Consider the following 14,245-nt stretch of genomic DNA (forward strand, 5'->3'; position numbering starts at 1 on the left):
GCAGGTGATATTTTTCTTCTTCGCGATCGCATATTCGCGATCGCGATTCATGTTACCTCGGCATAACATAAAATTACTCTAAGTCGAGGGTTTGGCCATTTTCTTCATATTTTGGGTTGTAGACCTCAGATTTGAGCGATTCTTCGTGGGTTTTTCAAGCAAATCAGTGGGGTACGTGTTCTTCACCCGAAATTTATTATATTCCATGATTCTATCTTTATTTTTATCTTATAATTAGTGTTTTGAGTTTGAAAAAAATGGGAATTTTTGAAGAAATCGTTTAAAATGTAAAATGATAATTTGAAGGATGAATTGATGTCGGAAATTGATAATTTTGGTATGGTTGAACTCGTATCGGAATGGGTGTTCGGGTTTTATAAATTTTATCGGGTTCTGATGTGCGGGCCCATAAGTTGACTTTTGGGTTGACTTTTTAGTTCTTGTTAAATATTGAAGTTTTATTATCCGGAAATGTTTTCGACGGGTTTTATTTATGAATTGAAGTTATTTTGGCTTGATTTGAGCCGTTCGGAGGTTGTTTCACTCGAGAAGTTTATTTTAGAGTAACGGTCTAGCTTCCTTGAGGTAAGTATCTTGCCTAACTTTGTGGGGGAACTACCCATTAAGATTTGAGTCTTTGGTGCTAATTGTGTCATGTGAATCTCGTGTACGCGAGGTGACGAGTATGTGCTCGGGCTTATTTGGGGAATTTGACTGTTTAGGGCTCTTAGATTCTTATGTTCATTAGGTATGAAGTTGTTTTGTTATGTTAAATCCCCCATTCACTAAATTCACCTTACGTGTCTTAATTGGAATTAATTACTCCATGTTTTACCCTTATTGTCGATTAAACTCTTATGTGCCTTAACTGAAGTAGTTGCTTCTTTTATTGCTATGCTATCATTTCCGTAATTGCTTATCCTTGATTGAAGTTATTATTATCCTCCCCATAATCTGCTATCCTTAATTGAGTTTGTTGAATCTCTTCCGTAATTGCTCAACCCTAATTGAAGTTTTGTTATCCCCTATCATTGTTGACTTACCCTTAATTGGAGTCATTGATTCACGTTATCCCTCTTATCGTTGAATTGTACTTATGCGGAATCTTTGCTACACAGTATCTCTTCCTTGTTGAGTTATTGCTATGTTGTACCATTATTTCCTGTTGTGTCTTTCCTTGTGAGCTCGTTCTTCCGTCTCTTTGTATTTTGGAGTTTCTGAGTTGATTTACTTGTCGTATTCTTGTGTTGTATTCAGGGTTGTGTTATTGTGGCACGAGGTTTCTGCCATGCGGTTGCTATTGTGGCACGAGGTTTCTACCGTGTGGTTGTTGTTGTGGCACGAGATTTCTACCATGCGGTTGTTATTGTGGCACGAAGTTTCTGTCGTGCGGTTGTTATTGTGGCACGAGGTCTTTGCCGTGCGATTGTTATTGTTGCACGAGATTTCTGTCGTGCCGTTGTGATTCATTTACGATTTGAGACTACGATGCGGTACCTCGGGAGGGCTCAGTTGTCATTTCCCCTTTTCTGTGCACTTGTCCTTGATTGTTGTTTTCCTTAGCATACTACTAATTGATTTCCTCCGTGTTGCTCTATTTGCTCTATTTTATGTAGCTAATTTTGTTATGCTTGTCATAAATTCCATTTAATTGTTGTCTTATTTACACTGTACATTTCGTGGTGATCGTTTTATATGTGTCATTCCTTATCTCCACTCTTAATTGTGGACTTGAATTGTGGTAGAACACTTGCACAAGTATACACGTAAATGAATCATCCATATCGGTTTAAGGAGATGAGTTCTGACGTTATTGACCATTACATGTACTCTTGTCTACTTGCCTTCTGTGTGAGAGTTTTCCTCTTCGCATGTGAGTCGTCCATGATGTTATGGATTGAAATGAGGGCACAAGGTGCTAAGTGATTAGGGTTCAAGAATTGGGATCCGTGAGTTGTGATTATGAGGTTTGGTACCTCGTGAAAATGCTTGAACAAATCTGGTGTGAGAGTGGTGGTTCTTATTGAGTTGTTGCTGTTTTTCTTTTATTTGGTTTCACTGACTTAGACTGTTCAGTTTAGTCTATAACATTATTACATGACTGTTTTCTATTAAATATTGTTGTTATTAATGTATCATTGCAAGTATTAATTTGTGTCCCTTATCCTCCTTAGTTTTATATTAATATTATTTCCTATGTTAGTTCACCTTCACACTTGTTCAGGTTGTTTAGTCCGGTAGGTGTCTTGGTTGTCCCTACTGTCCCTGGTCACTACTTCACCGAGGTTAGTCTTGATATTTACTGGGTACCGCTGTGGTGTACTCATACTACGCTTCTGCACATTTTCGTGCAGATCCAGGTGCCACGGTTGTTGTTGATTATTAGCTGGCTGGTCGAGTTGTGGAGACTCAAGGTAAACTTGTCGTCGCGTTCGCAGGCCTTGGAGTCACCCTCTGATTTTGTATTTGTATTGTTTAACATCCATTTCAAACAGTTGTATTTAGGTATTTTTCTAGTAAACTCAGTAGAGCTTATGATTTGTACTACCGGTTTTGGGGATTGTAATTTGTATAAGATTTTATCTCGTATTTTTCATCTAATAGTCGAATTCTTCTGTTTATTTAGTAAGTGTTAGGCTTACCTAGTTTTAAAGACTAGGTGCCATCACGACATCCTACGGAGCATCGTGACAACTAAACTACAGGTGCCAAGTGCATGTGTGCTATGTGACTCAGGATTGGAGGAAACTGCTGACCATCTGTTCTTCTCTTGTGCCGACTCCAAATGCTTATGGACATCTCTACTAATGTGGTTAGGTGAAAAGAGACAACTAGGAATATGGGATGATGAAGTTCACTGGATGACCAAGCGAACAAAGAATAGCCAAGCTAGAGATGGAATTCACAGCTTCTTATTTGCGGCTCCTGTCTACCACATATGGCAGGACAGAAATGCGAGACGATTTCAAAGCCACAAAAGAGAAATAGCTCATCGAATATTGTATTACAGCTACACATTAGAGGACAACAAAATCATCACTGGAGCAAGCTGTTAAGTAGTTTAAATAGTTTCCCTATCTTCATGTAAATCGATACAAGGCTTAGTTTGGCTTTATAGATAGATAGATAGGCAAGAAAGAGTTGTTTTTTTGGAGCGCTAGTTCGAGTGTTAAAAAGAATTGATGTACATAATTATACTCGATTGAATAAAAATTTTCAGTACGACCAAAAAAAGATAAGACTAATTTATTTTTTGAGATGAGAATTGAATAACAATAATTCATATGGCCATGCTATATGGATAAGATCATGTAACTAAAAAATATTATAATAGATAATACAAACGGGAAGAAGAATTCAATTTCATTTCTTATTGAAAATAATACAGAAATAATAATTATTACAATTATTAGTAGATTTATGACAAATCCACACTTTAAAAATATATATACAAAATTAAGTAAATAAATAATACTCGAAAATATTATTGCTAAATTTAAATTTCAACATAATTAGAGAAAGTCATACATGATAAAGTCAAGTTAAATTTCAAGAGTAATACAAAAAATAAATATTGTATTATATTAAACTGGTAATTTATCAAAAATTCATATGTAAATTTAATAATAATAAGTAACGGATAATACAAATAGATAGTCAAGGAACAAAAAAAAATAAAAAAAATATAAATTTATGAAAAAAATAAAAATATAAGACTTATAATTAGAATTATGCTAAGAAAAGTCGTATATATACACATAACTAATATCATAATAAACAAATAGTCATAAAGGAAGAATACTAATAAAAAAATCAAGCGATAATGTAAAAATATATATACTAATTAAATTTCTCATTTAGGAAATTTTAGTTAATAAATAGAACTCATAATTTCATAATGAAAAATACAAAACAATTATAAAGATATTATTAGGATATTATACATAAGATAAATATATTATACATAAGATAAATATATTATACATACATATATACATACATATATATATATATATATATATATATATATATATATATATATATATTGGTAGGTCTTTTATAAAAATAATAAAAGACTTATCTCTTTATACTTTTGATAAATTAAAAATTATAAGTTAGTAAAAAATATTACATTATTTACATTTTCAATAAATAAAAATTCATATGCCAATTTAATAATATTAAGTACTGGATAATACAATTAGATAAGAAAGGAAAAAAAAACAGAAATAAAATATAAATTTGTGAGAAAATATAAAAATATAAGACTTATAATTAGAATTATGATGAGAAAAGTCTTACATATATGCATAACTAAAATTATAATAAACAAATAGTCATAAAGGAAGAATACTAAAAAAAAAAAAATCAAGCGATAGCGTAAAAATATATATTCTAATAAATTTCTCATGTAGGAAATTTTAGTTAATAAATAGAACTCATAACTTTATAATAAATAATAATAAAATATAAAGATACTATTACGATATTATGCATAAGATAAGTGTGTGTGTATATATAACACAAATTAATAATTACTAAAACTATTGGTATGTTTTTTATAAAAATAATGAAAGGCTAATCTCTTTATACTTTTGATGAATTCAAAATTATAATTTAGTTAAAAAAATTACATTATTTAAATTTTCAGTAACATACAAAATGAGAAAACTAATCAAATATTACCGTAATAAAGAATGTACGAAAATAGAGGGATAACGATAATTTTATGATATTTATATTTTGAATTAATTAATAAATACAAGATAAATAAATAACACTCAAAAAAAGTATTGATAAATTTAGACAACAACAACTCAGTATAATCCCACTAGTGGGGTCTGAGGAAAGTAGTTTGTATGCAGGCCTTACCCCTACCCTAGAGTAGATAGGCTGTTTCCGATAGACCCTAGGCTCCCTCCCTCCAAGAACTCCCCATCTTGCTCTTGGGGTGACTCGAACTCACAATCTCTTGGTTGGAAGTGGAGGGTGCTCACCACTAGAGCAAACCACTCTTGTCCATAAATTTAGACAATTGAAACTTTTTAAACAGAATAACATAAGTTAAAAATAAATAAATATATATTCAGAGTAAGAAATACATATCTATATTATATTAAAAGAGAAATAATAACAAAATATTAAGCCAATTGACAAGTTAATAAAAAGTTATAAGTAAATGTATAGTACTAAGTACTTGATAATTTAATAATAATAAAGAATAAATAAGGAACAAATAATTTATTTGATTACTATATAATGTGTATCTCTTTTGACTTTGTATGGATTATGTTATATTTCTATATGCTATATTAAATAATAAAATAATAACTAATATTTATTAAAATAATATAATATATTAAATCATAATTTAATAAGATTAATACTAATATATTAAATCCGGGTTTTAACACTAATATAAAGAATAGAGAACTTCAATTAAGAATGATTATCTAGATCATCGAGTAGTCTCTTGTAGTCATTTTTTCAATATGTAATTTATCACATGTTGTCCTAAAAAACATAAAAAATTGTACCCGACACTAGTAATACACCAAAAATAGCAGAAAACGCACCTGAAAAATTACATTGAATATCATAAATAAATCAAATCTTAGTTATTGTTTAAAAAAATTCTCTCATTTTTTTGCTAAATCTAGCAACCAAAGTTTTTATTATCCTTGATTAATGACCCTCTTCCCAATCGAACAACAGCAAAAAGACACAACAGTCGCGAAAATATTCTAAACCCCACAGCAAGCAACTAGATGTTTCTTTAGTCTAGCCTAATTTGATTCTTTATTATAAATATACATTTCTGTGTTCGCAAACTTAGCCCACTATCCGGTGATAAGCTACGATTATAACATCACTTGTCTTCCCTCTAGTTGTTATATATATACTGGCTACTGCAGTGTCATTATCACATCACGAATATAATGAACCTTTCAGGTTTGGTCTTCAACTTTTCTACTTTACCGCTGTTGGATACCACAATCCCTCTTAATATAGTGTGTATATATATATATATATATATATTTTCTCAGTGAATTTAGCAGAAGCTGTTGAAGTAACGCATATTTAATGCAAGGAGAAATGTGTGAGCTTTGCGATAGGTAGAAGACAGAAGGAGATGAGTTTTACACCACAACCTTTATTTTAATGTGTTAGCGTCGTCACGCAAAGGAAAACAAAAAACTAATAAAAACACAATATATCAAAAATAGTACTCTTGACGTCTGTGTGTAGTTAAAAGCCGTTCTTTATCCGATTTTATTGATTTCTGTACATGCTAGTGTACAAACGCGTAATATATCATATCTTGAACAAAGCAACCTGCTACTGAGATATTACATCACCTAGGGAGACGATATCCTAATTGGTATGTAGTTGCCAAAATTTTGACCACCGCAAAACACAATTTTAAATTTATACTCGCTAATCAAAAATATTATAGTATAATATTATTTCATGACGATTCAATTTAAATAATTTTTGATTAATTTCAGGTTTAATTGCTATTCAGGAGGATCAACACTTGAATTAAATAATTATAAACTAATATTAACTACTAAAATAAAGCAATTGACAATTGACAATAAGAAATTAGAAATTCGCAAAGCTGGGTTATTATCAATGTGAGGAATAACGGTTTGACATGATAGGTGCAAGATAGCTATTTGGGATGTAACTCTAGTTTAATTCACTTTAATGCTCTAATGATTCTCACGAATTCACTAGATGATTAGTTCAAACGTGTAGTCAAAACTCCTCTCTTGATTAAATCTTAACTCTATGAGGTGAACTAATATAAGCATTGTGAAGTATGCAAGCATGTGTTAATAGATTGGTCCTTAGAAAAACGTCTCTCGAATATTCTTTTAACTCGATTTAATCAACTATTCAACAAGCTCTTTCGATTACTCAAGAGAATCAATGAATTAAATAAAACAAAACAATGCAAAGATAATCACGAAGATTGTCACGACCACAAAATTACCAACCATCGTGATGGCGCCTATCGTGGAACTAGGCAAGCCAACTACTCAACCAGATCACCAAGTAAAAACTTTGAAAATAAAACGGAAATAATTAATATTTAGGAAAACCATTTAAAAACCGAAATAAAACAACAACGCAATACAAATCTCTCCCAAAAATTGGGGTGTCACCGAGTAAATGAGCATCTATACAAGAATATAGTCTACTACAATGTCTGAGGAAATAAGAACTGAAATACAGATAAGGAAAATGAAGGAGAGTCAAGGCCTGCGAACGCCATGCAGCTACCTCGATAGTCTCCGAGATCTCGACTCCTCACTCAGCAGCCGCCGTAACCAGAAGTACCTGGATCTGCACACGAGGTGCAGGGTGTAGCGTGAGTACAACCAACTCAGTAAGTAACAAGCCCAAACTGTGGGCTGAAAGTAGTGACGAACTCAACCGGCACAACATAATATAGAAATAATAGTGCAAAAACGTAGGCATGCTTCCAAGTTAATTAGATAGCTCAAAACAGGAAAAAATAGACCAAATCTGAACGATATGAAGCATAAAAATTCCTCTACTTCTATATGTCAATGCACATGCTGTATGTGATGCACCATACTGACAACCTTATGTGCTCACGCTCTCAAATGCTCAATCACTCGGTACTGTATATGGCCCAAACGGCCCAGGGAAGATCTATCCCGGAATATATACATCATTGACCATCAGTCACCCAGTATCGAGTAGGGCAAACTCAGCCCGCGGAGAAGATCCATCCCTCAATAATATCAACCGCGCTCACTGAGGGTGTGTACAGACTCCGGAGGGGCTCCTTTAGCCCAAGCGCTATCATAATTTAGTATAACCACTGCGGCGTGCAGCCCGATCCCATAAATGCCACTCATAATCAGGCACTCGGCCTCACTTAATAATCAATCTCTCCAGTCTCTCTCTCACGGGCTCACAGTGTCATGATACTAGCCCGAAAACAATGTTATGATACATCGATAAATAACAACAGAGACTGAGATAAGATATGAAATAAATTAATATGACTGAGTACGAAATATCAATGAAATCAGTAAGACAACATCAAGAAACGACCACTATGGGTCCCAACAATACCAACATAAAGCCTAAACATGATATCTAGAATGAGTGACAGCTCAATTACTTTATCACATGATGAAAACACGGATATCAACAAGATAGAACCACTATACAGTGCCATGGAGTCAACCAGGTCACAATTCTCATGGTGCACGCCAGCACACCCGTCTCTTGGCATGTGCGTCCTCAATACCAATCACATAACACATAATTCTGGGTTTTGAACCCTCAGAACCAAGTTTGAAAGTGTTACTTACCTCAATGCGGGCTAAACTCTACTCCAAAATGCCCCTGCCTCTCAAATTGGTCTCCAAACGTCCCGAATCTAGCCACAAGCAGTACAATACAATCAATATAGGCTAAAGGAATCAACTCCACAAGAAAAATATGAAATTATAGCCAAAATCCAAAATCGGCCCAAACCTGACCCCCGGTCCCATGTCTCGAAATTCGACAAAAGTCACAAAATTCAAAAGCCCATTCACTCACGAGTCTAACCATACCAAATTAACCAAACTTCGACCCCAAATGGTTCATTCAAATCCCCAAAATTCACGCTCTAAATCCCCAGTCTCAAACCCCCAATTTACACCTAAAAAACTCACCAACTAGGTATAAATATGAGTGGGGAAACGTAATCATTGAAGAAAATGGACACAAGGATCTTACCTCAAGAATTCCCCTTGAAAAGCCCTCTCAAAATCTCTAGAATCTGAGCTCAAAATGTTAGAAATGGTGAAAAATCTCGAAGTCTCGCATTTATGGGTTCTGACCAGGTCTTCCACACCTGCGGCAACTTGGCCGCTTCTGCAGTCTCGCAGGTGCGGCCTAGATCCCTCTTCTGCGCAAACCGAAGGTGCGCAACAACCCTCTCACCTGCGCCATTCTCTGCATCTGCACCCACAGTCCGCTTCTGTGCAAACCGCTTCTGCGCGCACATGTCTGCATCTGTGGCCTCTGCCCAAAGCATCCCTGGCCGCTTCTGCGGTCCCTTTTTTCGCTTCTGCGAGCTCGCATTTGCGATTCCCAGTCCGCAGATGCGATTACACTAGCAACCCTCAAACTTCAACAGCTCTTCAACTTCAAACCTTGATCCGTTAACCACCTGAAATTAACCCGAGGCCCTCGGGACCTAAACCAAACATACCAACAAGTCTTATATCCCAATACGAACTTAGTTGAACCCTCAAATCACCTCAAACAACGTCAAAAACATGAATTACACACGGATTCAAGCCTAATGAACTTCGAAATTTCTAAATTCTACAAACGACGCCGAAACCTATCAAATCACGTCCGATTGACCTAAAATTTTGCACATAAGTTATAAATGATATAACGGACCTATTCAAATTTTCAGAATCAGATTCCGACCCTGATATCAAAAAGTCACTCCCCTGATCAAACTTCCCAAAAATTTAACTTTCACCATTTCAAGCCTAATTCCACTACGGACCTCCAAATCATAATCTGGACGCGCTCCTAAGTCCAAAATCACCTAACGGAGCTAACGGAATCACTAAAATTCAAATTCGAGGTCGTTTACACATAAATTAACATCCGGTCAACTTTTCCAACTTAAGCTTTCAATTTAGACACTAAGTGTCTCCATTCATCCCGAAATCTCTCCGGATCCGAACTAACTAACTCGATAGGTCATATAACAGCTAGAAAGCACAAATAGAGCAGTAAATGGTGAAGCTGGGCTACAACTCTCGAAACGATCGGCCGGGTCGTTACATCCTCCCCCTTTTAAGCAAATGTTCGTCCTCGAACGAGTCTAGAAACACACCTGGAGTCTCAAATAGGTGTGGGTATCTACTCCGCATCTCCCGCTCGGTCTCCCAAGTAGCCTTCTCAATTGACTGATCTCTCCACTATACTTTCACTGAAGCTATATCCTTTGGCCACCAGCTCCACATCATAAGTCAAATCACCATCCAACTAAACCGTGCTGAAATGCAAAACATGAGATGAATCGCGGATATACTTCCGGAGCATAGAAACATGAAATACTGGATACACACTCAACAAGCTAGGTGGAAAGGCAAGCTTGTAAGCCACCTCCCCAATCCTCTGAAGTACCTCAAAAGGCCCAATGAACCGAGGGCTCGACTTGTCCTTCTTCCCGAACCTCATAACACCCTTCATGGGTAAAACCTTCAGTAGAGCCTTCTCCCCAACCATGTAAGACACATCATAAACTTTCCTGTCGGCATGGCTCTTTTGCCTAGACTGCGCCGTACGAAGCCGTTCCTGAATCAATTTAACCTTGTCCAAAGCATCCTGAACCAAGTCGGTACCCAATAGTCTAGCCTCTCCCATCTCAAACCAACCCACCAGAGATCTACACAGTATCCCATACAAAGCCTCATACGAAGCCATCTGAATGCTTGACTGGTAGATGTTGTTGTAGGCAAACTCCGCGAGTGGCAAAAACTGATCCCAAGAACCCCCAAAATCAATGACACAAGCGCGTAGCATGTACTCCGATATCTGAATAGTGTGCTCGGACTGTCCGTCTGTCTGAGGGTGAGATGTCGTGCTCAACTCAACCTAAGTGCCCAACTCTCACTGCACGGCTCTCCAAAAATGCGATGTAAATTGCGTGCCTCTATCTGAGATGATGGAAACTGGCACACCGTGAAGGCGCACAATCTCTCGAATGTAAATCTCAGCCAACCGCTCTAAAGAATAAGTAGTACCAACTGGAATGAAGTGCGCGGACTTGGTCAGCCGATCCACAATCACCCAAATAGCATCGAACTTCCTCGGAGTCTGTGGGAGCCCAACTACAAAATCCATGGTGGTCCGCTCCCACTTCCACTCTGGAATCTCTAACCTCTGAAGCAATCCACCCGGTCTCTGATGCTCATACTTCACCTGCTGACAGTTAAGGCACTGAGCTACAAACCCCACTATATCCTTCTTCATTCACCTCCACCAATAGTGCTGTCTCAAGTCCTGATACATCTTCGTGGCACCCGGATGAATGGAATACAACAAGCTATGGTCCTCCTTAAGAATAAATTCACGTAGCCCATCCACATTGGGCACACAAATCCGACCATGCATCCTCAACACCCCATCATCCCCAATAGTCACATCCCTGGCATCACCGTGCTGAACCATGTCCTTAAGGACAAGCAAATGGGGATCATCATACTGGCGCTCTCTGATGCGATCATATAAGGAAGATCGAGAAACCACACAAGCTAGAACCCGACTAGGCTCCGAAATATCCAATCTTACGAATCGGTTGGCCAAAGCCTGAACATCAACTACAAGAGGTCTCTCTCCAACAGGAATGAATGCAAGACTACCCATACTCACCGCCTTCCTACTCAAGGCATCAACCACCACATTGGCCTTTCCGGGATGATACAGAATGGTGATATCATAGTCCTTTAGCAGCTCCAACCATCTCCGCTGCCTCAAATTTAGATCCTTTTGTTTGAACAAGTGCTGGAGACTCCGATGATCCATAAACACCGCACAAGACACACCGTAGAGATAATGCCTCCAAATCTTTAATGCATGAACGATGGCAGCTAACTTCAAATCATGAACAAGGTAGTTCTTCTCATGAGGCTTCAACTGGCACGAAGCATAAACAATCACTCTACCCTCCTGCATCAAGACACGCCCAATACCGACCCGTGAAGCATCACAATATACTGTATAAGAGCCTGAAGATAAAGGCAAAACTAGAACTAGAGTTGTGGTCAAGACAGTCTTGAGCTTATGAAAGCTCTCCTCACACTCATTCGACCCCCTGAAAGGAGCACCCTTTTGGGTCAATTTGGTCAAGGGCGACGCAATAGACGAGAAGCCCTCCACGAAGCAATGATAATAACTTGCCAAGCCAAGAAAGCTCCGAATCTCTATAGCTAAGGATGACCTGGGCCAACTCTGAACCGCCTCTATCTTCTTCAGATCCACCTGAATACCCTCACTGGACACCACGTGCCCCAAGAACGCCACTGAACTGAGCCAAAACTCACACTTGGAGAACTTTGCATAAAGCTTCTCCTCCTTCAACTGCTGCAACACAATCCTCAAATGATGGGCATGCTCCTCTTGGCTACGAGAGTACACCAGGATGTCATCAATGAACACTATGACGAATGACTCGAGATAAGGCTTGAACACACTGTTCATCAGATACATGAATGCTGCTGGGGCGTTGGTCAGCCCAAAAGACATCACAAGGAACTCATAATGACTGTAACGGGTCCTAAAGGCTGTCTTCAGAATGTCCGAGTCCCGAATCTTCAATTGGTGATACCCTGACCTTAAATCAATCTTGGAGAACACCCTCGCTCCCTGAAGCTGGTAAAATAGATCATCAATATACGGCAAAAGATACTTGTTCTTGATTGTGACTTTGTTCAACTGCCTATAATCAATGCACACTCTTATAGTATCATCCTTCTTCTTCACAAACAGAACCGGTGCACCCCAGGATGACACACTAGGCCTAATAAACCTCTTATCAAGGAGTTCCTGAAGCTGATACTTTAATTCCTTCAATTCGGTCGGCGCCATACGGCATAGAGGAATAGAAATGGGCTGAGTATCCGGCACCAATTCAATATCGAAGTCAATATCCCTATCGGGCGGCATGCCCGATAAGTCTGCAGGAAATACATCCGAAAATTCCCGCACCACCGGAACAGAATCAATAGTAGGAGCATCGGCACTAACATCCCTTACAAAGGCCAAATAAGATAAACAACCCTTCCCAATCACCCGCTGGGCCTTCAAATATGAAATCACTCAACTGGGAACATAGTTTAGAGAACCTCTCCACTCAATCCTAGGCGACCCCGGCATCACCAACGTCACAGTCTTAGCGTGACAATCTAGAACAGCATGACATGGAGACAGCTAATCCATACCCAATATCATGTCAAAATCAACCATGCTAAGCAATAAGAGATCAACTTTAGTATCCAGACTCCCAATGGTCACTACACACGACGGATATACACGGTCCACAATAATAGTATCGCCCACTGGCGTAGAGACATGAACATATGAAACTAAGGACTCACGGGGCATATCCAAATGATGAGTGAAATACGATGATACATATGAATAAGTGGAACCAGGGTCAAATCGTACAGAGGCCTCCCTGTGGAAAACTGAGATAATACTTGTGATCATTGCGTTTGAAGCAACAACATCTGGTCTGGCAGGAATAACATATAATCGGGCCTGACTGCCATCTGATCGGCCTCCCCCTCTAGGGCGACCCCTAACTGACTGAGCTCCACCCCGAGCTGGCTGAGCGAGTGGTAAAGTAACGGGAGTTGGAGTCGTAGGCTGAATCCTCTGCTGAGCTGGACCTCTTGTAAGGCGGGTACAATACCTCTTGATGTGACCCATATCTCCACACTTGAAATAACCCCTCCCTGCGAATGGCGGTGGGGACTGGAGGGAGCCCCGAGCACCAGAATACCCCCTAGAAGAACCCAGTGTCGATGAGACCTGAACTGAAGGTGCACGGGATGAACTCTGAGCTGGTAGGGCACTGAGAGATGACTAACCCTGATAATAGCTATATTTTCATGGCCGGATGATGCACCACGGTGAACTGGACGACCCGTCTGAGCATGCATGTAAGGACGACCCCTACCGATGAAATCACCTGGTCCACGAGGCCTCTTGGCCTCCCTATCTCCACGCTCTTTTCTACGAACCATCTCTATCTGCCGAGCAATATGGACTACCTCATCAAAAGAAGCACCAGATACCCTCTCCCTAGTCATAAGCAACCGCAACTAATATGTGAGGCCAGCGATGAATCTTTGAATCCTCTCCCTATCAGTGGGAACTAGCCAAACTCCGTGATGAGCCAACTCATAAAACCTTATCTCGTACTACGTCACAGATATACCATCCTGACGAAGCTGCTCAAACTATCTACGCAGCTCCTCTTTGTGAGACTGCGGCACGAACTTCTCCAAGAAGAGAACGAAGAACTATAGCCATGTAGGTGGTGCGGCACCGACCGGCCTGCACCTCTCACAAGCCTCCCACCATCTGAAGGCAGCCCCAGAAAATTGAAAAGTAGTAAACAAGACCCCACCGGTCTCCAGAATACCCGCTGTCTGAAGCATCCGCTCGTACCTATCTAGAA

General features: G+C 38.6%; 1 protein-coding gene across 1 annotated transcript; it reads right to left on the reverse strand.

Annotated features, from left to right (window-relative positions):
- Window positions 1-12,990: 12,990 nt before the first annotated feature.
- LOC138895632 (uncharacterized) lies at window positions 12,991-13,874 on the reverse strand. Its single transcript, XM_070180342.1, has 2 exons — window positions 13,653-13,874; window positions 12,991-13,536 (listed from the first exon to the last, which is right to left on the reverse strand). The coding sequence occupies exons 1-2, from the start codon at window positions 13,872-13,874 to the stop codon at window positions 12,991-12,993; spliced, it is 768 nt and encodes a 255-aa protein (XP_070036443.1).
- Between the last annotated feature and the right edge of the window lie 371 nt (window positions 13,875-14,245).

Source organism: Nicotiana tomentosiformis, chromosome 7 (genome assembly GCF_000390325.3).
Source record: "Nicotiana tomentosiformis chromosome 7, ASM39032v3, whole genome shotgun sequence".
Taxonomy (NCBI): domain Eukaryota; kingdom Viridiplantae; phylum Streptophyta; class Magnoliopsida; order Solanales; family Solanaceae; genus Nicotiana; species Nicotiana tomentosiformis.

Bases quoted from the DNA above. Each gene is read 5' to 3' on its own strand.
- LOC138895632 (XM_070180342.1), bottom strand. From the start codon at position 13,874: ATGACTAGGGAGAGGGTATCTGGTGCTTCTTTTGATGAGGTAGTCCAT. The intron at 13,537-13,652 runs GTTAGTCATCTC...GGCTCCCTCCAG, and splicing joins AAAATATAGCTATTATCAGG to TCCCCACCGCCATTCGCAGG.